The sequence below is a fragment of the Trachurus japonicus genome, chromosome 16, assembly GCF_045865225.1.
Source record: "Trachurus japonicus isolate A0001 chromosome 16, Traja_1.0".
In the NCBI taxonomy this organism is placed as follows: Eukaryota; Metazoa; Chordata; class Actinopteri; order Carangiformes; family Carangidae; genus Trachurus; species Trachurus japonicus.
In genome coordinates this window covers 26,544,898-26,554,404 of record NC_140922.1, presented here as the reverse complement: position 1 = coordinate 26,554,404, position 9,507 = coordinate 26,544,898, and the positions used below count along the sequence as shown (strand labels likewise).

Below are 9,507 nucleotides of genomic sequence, written 5' to 3'. Positions count from 1 at the left end.
ATGTCGTTATCTCACATTCAGAGCCTCAGACTGGCAGCTGTACTGGGGGAATGTGCAGACCAGTTGGACATACTGGGACATACTGTGTCTGTGAAGACCGAAAGAGAGCGAGGCTCTGCACCAGGAGCAGAACAAGTGAGCTGCACTGTCCAGAGAGCGACATCTGTCTGTTGCTGCTGCTTTAATATAAATGCTTTATGCTAAATGATCCACATTTCCTGAGGTAACTGGTCCAATGTAGCGACCTAAATAATGTATGATTGTTCCTGTGTGTGGGTGTGTGTGTGTAGGAGAGAGCCAGACTGACCAAGCTGATAGAAAACTGGTGAGTAATGTACAAACATTATGGTGCCTCAGCCTTTTTTTAATGCCTTTTTTATAATAATAATAATAATAATAATAATGATATATTTTATCTCAATTAAGGACACCTTGCAATGAATAAAAGAAAGTGCAAAATAAACAATAAAAACCAGATTAAAAACAGGTTAAAATTAAGCAGTACAATTGAGGGGCATCCTTTAACAGGTGGGTTTTGGGTATGGACTTGAATTGTGAGAGTGAGTTGATATTCCTTATTTCGGGTGGTAGTGAGTTCCCAAGGTGGTGAGACGGGCAGAGGGGACGGTCAAGTGGATGGAGGAGGATGATCTGAGGGTGCGAGAGGGAGTGGCAACATGTAGAAGATCCAAAAGATTTGGAGGGGCAAGGTCGTGGATGGCCTTAAATGGTAGCAGAAGGACTCTTGAATGTCTTTCTCTCTCTCTGTCTTTGCAGTCAAAACATCACTCAGCAGGTTTCCAACTTCCATTTGGAGCTGGAGGAGAAACAGAGTTTCAGCTCTATCCGCAAGGTGGTGGAGGAAGAGGAGGAGAAGAAGAGGGAAGAGAACATTCGAAGGTTTATCACTGCATCATTTGGAAATAGTACAGATGAGATGATACTGATTAACTTCACTAGATAGCTGGAAAAGTAAGAATAGAGGATTGAAGGGGGAAAAAATGGATGAAAGTCAGTGTTGTATCAGTAATTCAAATGTCTCTTCACCAAGAGAGGCAATGAGAGAGATGAAGCAGAGACAACGAAGGCTAGAGAAACAACAAGATGAGCTGCAACAGAAAGCTAAAGAACTAAAGGTGAAAACTCAAGAGCAGATTAAAAAAACCAAAGCTGTCTGCATGAGTTGTTGTTATAGGTGTTGAGCAAGAAAGCCAGAGTACTTTCCCTCTCTGTACTTTCCCTCGCAGGACTTGGAGGAAGTCTTCCAAAGTCTGATTTATGATAAGGGTGAGCAGTCATCGATAATAGAAAAGAAGAAGGAGTTTCTGGAGAGAAATATTGAGCTGCAGCTCCTACTCAGTAAATCAGAGAGAGAGGAGGCTGAAAAGCTGCTGGAGGAAAAGCAAGAGGTGAGTCGTCGTCCTGTGGTCCGTCTGTTGGAGTCAGATTTGGGTTGGAGATCCTGGAAAAATGGTTCTAGCAGGCCACATTTTGAAAATACTGTCAAAAGTCCAAGTCCCTTTCTTCAGACTTCTCTCTGAAGCCACGTCTCTAAAGTGCAGTAACAGGCAATTCTTGATTGCAGCTTGATTGACACATCACGATCCAATTGACTAAACGTCGCTGTCCCAGGGATTGGATGCTGTTTTTACAGGATTGTCCGTCCATTTTTCTGAAAAAGCATTTAATTAATTGGTTGCAATCGGATTGTGAAGAGGATTTCAAATAATTTTGTGAAAAATGCTCCAGAATAGGATCTTCAATCCTAAATTTAAGGCCACCTAATCACCAACCTCACAGAAACCTCCATGTTGCATTCTCCTCTTTCTGTTCATAGGACCAGTTAGCTACCCCCCCTCTTAAGCTGTTAGAAACAGATGATTGATTAAATGATCTCCAAGTCATCTCTTTGGTTGTCGCTTTCTTTTCCAGCTGCTCAGGATAAATCTGGTAGAAGAGGTCAAAAATCACGAGAAGACGAAGAAAATTCTGCACAATCGACTCGAGGTATCGTTATGAATAACATCAGATTATTGCATGCTATTAATGCAGTCGTTGCTATGGGAGGTAGCGTCTGTGTCGTTAAGCTGTCATTAGATGCCCTGTTCAAAAAACTGTGGTTTAAACCTGCAGGCAGATCTGAATCCTGTTGGGAGTCCTGCATTCACAACTTTCACAACATTCACCTCAGTGCCAGCAGAGGTCACTGTCCCATGTAATAATGTTTCTTTTCTTTATGACATCATGCATGAACCAAACTCACCACTTAAAAAGTTTGTATGCAGTTATGTTAGGTCATTGATTTCTGTCCAAAATTTTAAATGAAAAGTTAATCACTGATGCTGATACAGAAGAATACTGATTATCCAGCCAACTACAATGTCCTACAAAATGATGATTCTGTATATTACAGATGTGTAAAACGTCTGTGCAGGAGCACTTCCTGGACTTTTTTCGGAGGTGGTCTTTGGATGGGACAATTGTGATAGTTGAAGAAATATCCAAGGCACTCTCTGTCAACAGTTAAAAAGCCTTTATTCCCATGGTGAGTTATGTTAACCTTTGAAAAACTCCTATATATTTTCGGCTACACGCCTTCGTCAGGGAATCCCGATCTTGACTTGATTAAGATTTTAGTCACAACATTTTAGGGAGTCCCTGGCGAAGGCATGTAGCCGAAAATGTGTAGGTTAATTATTTTTCATTTATTTATCCTTTATTTAACCAGGTAAAACTCATTGAGATTTAAAAACCTCTTTTACAAGAGTGGCATGGCTAAGAAAGCAGTGTGCAAGACAACACCACAAAGAATTATACAAACGGCATAAACATTTACAAATTACAAATTTCATAAGGCAAAAGAGTCAATGGATCTTTGTTCTCAATCCTTTAAAACATGACTTACCATAGCAATAAAGGCTTTTTAACTGTTGACAGAGAGGGCATTTCTTCAGCTATTATAGATGTGTATTTGATCACTTACACATGTGCTGTCTGTCAATAACCCCATCAAAAAAGAAAAGTTGTTTACATTAATTGTTACAGCCAGTAAAAAGGCACATGTATTCATTTTTCCAGAGCATTCAGATTCAACATACAGCTCTGTGTTAAACAACTGAAGCTGAAAGAAAGTTTCAGTTAAGCTGAATCTGTAGGCTACAACTCTGTTTAAATTCTAAGAAACCCCTTGTGGTCTCCAGGCCACTATTGTTTACTGGCATTGATGAGGTTGGTGGTTTTGCAGTAGCAGCTGTCATTGCACTCAGGGCTCCAGACTAACTTTTTTTTTTTTTTACTAGGAGCACTGTGGCCTCTAACTTAAAATTTTAGGAGCACAATCAGAAAATTTAAGGGAGCACACTTGCAAACTACTTTAAGCTGCCCCTTCCATGTTTCTGCCATGTAAAAAAAAAAAAAGAAGAAGAGGCAAATTTATTGGTTGCACGTGTGCAAGTAGATGAAAAATTTACTTACACTGTCTTGTCTCAAAATTTAGGGGCAAATGTTCCCATTTAGGGGCAGTCTGGAGCCCTGCGCTGACTGTTTCTCTTTCTCTTCTTAAATTCTATCTATCGTCGTTGATATTCATTAAGCACAGTAAGAGAATTTTAATTTTGTTGATCAGGAGTTGCAGGAGCTGCAGGTGCAGTGGCGGCAGCGAACGCAGCAGATGCTGCAGGAGACGGAGAAGAAGGTTAACGACGTGTGCTGCAAGAGAACAGTGAACATGGACAAACTGACAGAGATGAAGAGGAAGGTGAGCGACCCCCAGTGCCGAACATGACACGTTGAACAACTGGTGATGCTGAACAGGACATGCAGTCACTATTATGCAATCAATAATAAGTTGCTGATTTGTGTTCAAGTACAGGGAGCTGGAGAAGGTGGTGATGGAGGACAGGAAGGAGCAGGAGAAACTGCGCCAACAGCAGGCTGAGATCAAAGCTGCCATCAAGGTAACAGCGTCCAATCAGAACTCAGATCCATTGACCATTATGATCTGTCAGATCCACAGTCTTGGGCTGTGTCCGAAATCACTCACTCATTCACACCTCAAGTTCAAGTTCACTTTATTGTCACATACTGTATAATTACAAGTAATTACAGTGAAATTCTTATGTACCTTTGGTCATTTGCATTTGCATTTCCTTCTAACTATATAGGGAATTCAATATAGTGGATTATATAGTGAACTCACTGGTCAAATGAAAAAACACTTTTGGATACTACTCTACAGAGCCGCACAGTTAATTACGTATTACATTGCCTAATTAAAATGTTCCAGATCAATGCCACAATGCAATGCATGATGGGATATCTTGTTCTTGTTAGTGACCATCGGATGTCCACTACATTTCGCAGTGAATTGTGGGATACAATGAGTGCACTATATAGTGAACATTAATATTCATGGTGTGGTCAGTAGTGAGTAGTGAGTGATTTCGGACACAGCTTTGGTCATTTGGTGCCCTGCTCCTTATTCTGACCTTTGACCCCACAGCTGCAGGCCTGGTGGAGAGGCTGTATGGTTCGCAAAGGCCTCGGCAGTTTTAAAAAAGCAGAGGACAACAAGAAAGGAAAGAAGAAGAAGGAGGGAAAGAAGAAGAAAAAATGAGCTTTCAACAACACCGTTTTGGGTTTGTTTTTTTGACATTTTTAATATACATTATAATTTAATTACAGTAAACAACAGTAATGCAATCACTGACCAACATTTCTGCATTTTTTTTGGTCTTTAGTTAAAACAGATGGTTGTGATTTTTTTGGTAGTTTCAAACATGCAACAGAATACAACAACAACAAATCAAAACCTCTCATACAATATTACAGAACAAAAAGAGAAGTGTAAAACACACTGTGTAAAAGTTACAATGAGAACATGTCACATGACAATATCAGCAGGCACAATGGTTGCATATTAATTCCGCTTTACTCTGTTTGACTTTTGTGAACAGTACAACCTGAACACAAAGGTCAAGCTTTCATTTTATTAAGTTAAACAATATAAAATATAAAGAAATCAAAACAACTTGCCACTACTAAGTAGTCTACTGTTAGTGGCCATAGGCCATACATTTTAACATATGTTAACAACTTTATCTTAACTTGATAAAGATTTTAGTCACAACTTTTCAGTTTTTCTTTTGTCTACACAATTGCACAACATACAATCCATGAACCCTAAAAGAAAGATTTCTAGCAACATTCATCAGTCAGCATATCAGACCAGAGGACATACATGACAAAAATATCAACTGGTCATCGATGGATGAGTCACATTTACGTTTGATATTAATGCGTAAAAAAAAATTCCACCTCTCCCAACTTCATGTCTGACAGAGGAGCAGAAGACCTGGCATTGCATAACAGGAAACTCTTTGACCTCAAAGAATTATTTTATAATAAATACGTATGTGTGTGGAGCTGACGCTTGTTTGCGCATAGTGGAACTCACAGCTTACAACATTTTTACGACTGAATTGAACTATGGTCATGTTTTTACATCAGCACTGATCAAATGTCCAGGTTCCACTTTCAGAACCCGAGCAGAAAGAACGGCGAAGGCGATGTTTACGTCGGTAACAGTTAAAATGTCACTCCACTAATACAAAGCAAAAACCACCAACATTCTCAGTTTTCAGCTTCTGTTTGCAGCTATTGTGATATTACAACGGATCATCTGTGAGTTTCCAAAAGCTGATAAGACAAAAAAAAAAAGCATTTTGAATTTGTCACCCCAAGCACTGAGGAACTGTGACAGAGCTTTGTTTTACTGTTTTCTGGCATTTCATAGATAAAAAGCTAGAATTTTCTTTAAAAAAAAAGACAAACTGAAACATTTATCCAAATACTGACTTAAAGTTTTGTCATAGTTTGGTGTTTCTATGTGTGTGTGTGTGCGTGCGTGTGTGTGCGTGTCAGCACTGTGTGGCCCAAAGTCTCACACCAGTTGTGTTTCAGTCTCAGTGGGCTGGATCTGCTCAGCATGCATGTAGTTGTTGTCTCCGATGATGACACAGCTGAGGTGTGAGCTGTGGATGTTGATGCTGGGAGCATCCCCCGCTGAAGGAAGAGGAAAGGAATGACGAGAAGGTGGCGGTGGAGGCGAAGATGTCTGTGCTGCCCCCTGCTGCAACAAATCTGTGGCACAGTAACAAAAAAAGATATTTTTAATCATATGAAAACAGTCTCTAAAGTACAACCACACACAAACACTGCAAAAAAAATCTTTTTAATTGGTTTTGTTTGTTACCCACCATGCACGTGGCGCTGAGATTCCTGCATTAGCGGCTGGCTTTCTGCAACTGCGGATGGATAGGTGTCGTTTCCAATGACGCAGTCGATCAGCGTGGAGTTGCTTATGTTCACTATCAAAATGGTCGACGGTGAATTCCAAGGAGCCACTGGTTTTCAAAGGGTGAGGGACAGAGAAGGGAAAAGGGAAGAGAGTGTAAAAATGGGGAAGTTGTCGTTCCAGAGTGATGTAACAGCTGAGATGCGTCACAACTTCGGAAAAAGTTTGTTTCACTAAAAGAAAAACCTCAGCAAGGAAAGTGATTATTCAAGGCCTGTACAGTATGTGATGCAGACATATGTAGATATAGTTTATGTTAACTTTAAATGTCTAAAAAAGACAAAGAGAATATCTGCACACTGGATTAAGATATTTTTAAATGTATTTTTAACTTTAAATGTCTAAACATATAGTTTGAATCAAGCCACTGCATTGATAACACTTGTGTGATCCAGGAACTCAAAGATTTAAGATTTAAGATTTAAGAGTTTATATGAGCAATATGTGCATGTGAAATGCAATTTGGCATGCTCTCAAGTCTGTGCCCAAAGACTAGTGTGGAAAACAAGAATCACCAAGAAGAGGAGGACAGTTTCATTTAGATGTAAGGCAAAGAAAAAGTGAGGTTATTGGCTTAAACAGACATTTAACATAAAATTACCTTGTGTGGTCTTAGCCTCTGTGCGCTGATGGTTTCCATCTTTAAAGAACACACATTGTGATAAATTATGCATCAGTTTTTATCAATGACACAATTTTGGCATGCATGTTGCTGGTGTACAAGAAAAAGCCAGACTGAGACATTGCATCACACTCAGAAGAACTACAGGTGCCCTCTGAGGACACAGCACAACACAACACAACACAACAGCAGAGCAAAAAAAGGAAGAAGAGTAATCAAATTTTAACAGCAGAAAAAACATGTTACCTGGGCAGCACGGGATCTTTTCACACCACAGAGTGTCTATGGGGCAGCAGAAGAACTGGAAAGCTCGTCTGTAGCTCTTCTGTGCCATCCTCTGCACCACCTGGATCACCCTCAGCATGTTGGAGGCTTTCAAAGACTTCTGGAAGACAGAAGCAACACTCTCACTTTACCATTTTATAGACTATAATATGGTATGAGTGAGTGGGATTTTTTTTTTCTTTACTTTCTTTTTCTGAGACCACAGCAGCCCCCTGGCAAGACTACTTCATACTCAGGGCTGTTTTTCTAGGTCAGGAATTTTCATAGGGGAACTTTTCTTTTCTACTACTCGACGACTAACAACACGGAAATGCACGCGAGTGATCGGTAGGGGGGACGAGGCTTTGTTGCAATACCAACCTTGCAATATTAAAAGCCTAATTTACCTTAAAAATAAAAAATAAAAATATATATTGTGTGCGCGTATTATATAGACTGGGTATAGCTACATTAGTGAGCGTAAATTGACATTGTTCTTCTCTGAGGTCTCATAATATATATATAAAAACGATGAAATAATATCTCACCTGGTTCAACGGGGTCTTTTCTTTCATTGCTGTGAAACTGTTGTTATTAAAAGGAGGCAGGGGAGGCTCGGAGCTGTCCATGAGTCCACTGATAGAGATGTTACTGAGCTTGAAGCGATCAGCACCCACTGATATAAAGTTGTTTCCAAAAACCCCTGTCCGAGGGGGAGTGGCGCATGCGCAGTTTGACTAGTCGGGATTTCCATGGGTTTGTTTTCTCTTGAGTTGAACATGCAGTAAAGGTTTACATGTGATGTGCTAGTGCTTGTAAGAAAAATAAAGCTTGCATCACAAAAATGATTTCCCAAGACTAGCAATTATGTCACATATACAATATTAAAAATGCTTTTGCGTTCATTTCAGTTTGCAGAAATGCAACAGTTTCTCTCCCAGCTCCACCAACACCTTCACTGCACTTGGCAAACTCCTAATGCCAAGTTCATGATGATTTAAGTACAGGTGGGATTTATAACTGCATGCACATGATAAAAAACTAGAATAATGGTGCAAAAAAAACAAAACAAAAAGGGACAGATGGAAGTATCTGAAGTAAACAATAATGATTTTTTTTTTAAATGGCAATCAAGCAGGTTTAGTTAGAAAAATAAATGTCATGATGACAAAAATGGAAAGTGACATTTGTCATGTAATGGCCTTAATTAATTTATTACAAATGATAATATGATTAAATCGTAAAAGAAGAAGTAGTGCAAGAAGAAAAGAAGGAAGATCATTCATATTGTAAACAGTGGTCTAGTATGTTCCACTCTGTTGTATGATGCAATTCCAGTGAACTATAGAGTGGTAGGTGGTGTGCATCGTAACGGAAATTGATGACACCATTTATGGACCTTACTGAGTGGGGGAAGTGCACCTTAGAGGAGGTACTTCAGTAGGTATAAAAGAGGTGTCTCCTAAAATATCACTCTAAAGCGTGACATACTATCAGAAACAAAGAGGTAGAGAACCAGTATAGGCTATATTGTAAAGGTGCATGAATGAAAACACATGGATTTTGCATAGAAAAAATAAAAACCTGAATTCTTCTGGTACTGACTGATATATAAACAGAAATACAAAAAGTTTTTTTTTTATATTTTTGTTTTTTATTCTCAACATTCATGTTTCTTTCATGCCCTACAAAATATTTCAAAATTATAGGTCTTATTAAATTAAATCTTAATTTCATAACTAACTTTAGCTCATTATAGTGGAGGAAAATGTTCAGTCTTTATGTTAGGCTGAAGAGTAAAGTAGCATAAAAAGTACCTTAAAAGTTGTACAGTATACCTGTAAATGAGTTACTTTCCACCCCTGCTTAGCGCATCAAGACTTAGTATAAAAACCTTGATTGCCAAAGTAAGTTGCACTTGTTAGCTGGACATAGAATCTAACTTAATGTTCAATTTAACATGGTCATCTCAACAGGAGTGAGGATGGCATTGCTGTGATTGTTTCTGAAACCTCTGTAGCATAACAGGAAGCCACCAACGTCATGAGTAACATAACTTCTAAAAATAACAGCTTTATGGTTATCAAGTGACATATGAAACGCAACTGCCAAGCCATTGTTTATGTAAGTAAATGGAGAATATGTGTTTCATTGTTGAGTCCAAACTGTACAATTTTGACGGCCAACCAAAAAGGTGATTTTACTCATCAGCTGTTCACTGTTTTGAATTGATAGATAAAAGAAATTCAAGTGAAATAGTGGCCTA

General features: G+C 39.0%; 2 protein-coding genes across 3 annotated transcripts; one reads left to right on the top strand and one right to left on the bottom strand.

Annotated features, from left to right (window-relative positions):
• LOC146972521 (dynein regulatory complex protein 9-like) lies at positions 1 to 4,714 on the top strand. Of its 2 annotated transcripts, none has more exons than XM_085802873.1 (9): positions 1 to 135; positions 291 to 325; positions 778 to 900; positions 1,052 to 1,136; positions 1,248 to 1,409; positions 1,933 to 2,007; positions 3,626 to 3,757; positions 3,872 to 3,956; positions 4,502 to 4,714. In XM_085802873.1, exons 1-8 carry the CDS (start codon positions 1 to 3, stop codon positions 3,935 to 3,937), a joined length of 813 nt encoding a protein of 270 aa, XP_085658999.1. In that variant the 3' UTR covers positions 3,938 to 3,956; positions 4,502 to 4,714. The 2 variants fall into 2 exon arrangements, with proteins under 2 accessions (XP_085658999.1, XP_085658998.1); XM_085802872.1 differs by having other exon boundaries at positions 3,867 to 3,956.
• A 1,178-nt stretch (positions 4,715 to 5,892) lies between these two features.
• On the bottom strand, positions 5,893 to 7,920 carry LOC146972520 (uncharacterized). Its single transcript, XM_085802874.1, has 5 exons — positions 7,790 to 7,920; positions 7,224 to 7,362; positions 6,957 to 6,995; positions 6,258 to 6,404; positions 5,893 to 6,141 (listed from the first exon to the last, which is right to left on the bottom strand). The coding sequence occupies exons 1-5, from the start codon at positions 7,868 to 7,870 to the stop codon at positions 5,942 to 5,944; spliced, it is 606 nt and encodes a 201-aa protein (XP_085659000.1). The 5' UTR covers positions 7,871 to 7,920; the 3' UTR covers positions 5,893 to 5,941.
• Between the last annotated feature and the right edge of the window lie 1,587 nt (positions 7,921 to 9,507).

Excerpts from the sequence above, each read along its gene's own strand:
- LOC146972521 (XM_085802872.1), top strand. The coding sequence starts at position 1 with ATGTCGTTATCTCACATTCAGAGCCTCAGACTGGCAGCTGTACTGGGG. Across the intron at positions 901-1,051 it reads AGGGAAGAGAACATTCGAAG|AGAGGCAATGAGAGAGATGA; the intron begins GTTTATCACTGC and ends CTCTTCACCAAG. Across the intron at positions 2,008-3,625 it reads TTCTGCACAATCGACTCGAG|GAGTTGCAGGAGCTGCAGGT; the intron begins GTATCGTTATGA and ends TTTGTTGATCAG.
- LOC146972520 (XM_085802874.1), bottom strand. The coding sequence starts at position 7,870 with ATGGACAGCTCCGAGCCTCCCCTGCCTCCTTTTAATAACAACAGTTTC. Across the intron at positions 6,996-7,223 it reads AAAGATCCCGTGCTGCCCAG|ATGGAAACCATCAGCGCACA; the intron begins GTAACATGTTTT and ends TGTTCTTTAAAG. Across the intron at positions 6,142-6,257 it reads ATCTCAGCGCCACGTGCATG|ATTTGTTGCAGCAGGGGGCA; the intron begins GTGGGTAACAAA and ends ACTGTGCCACAG.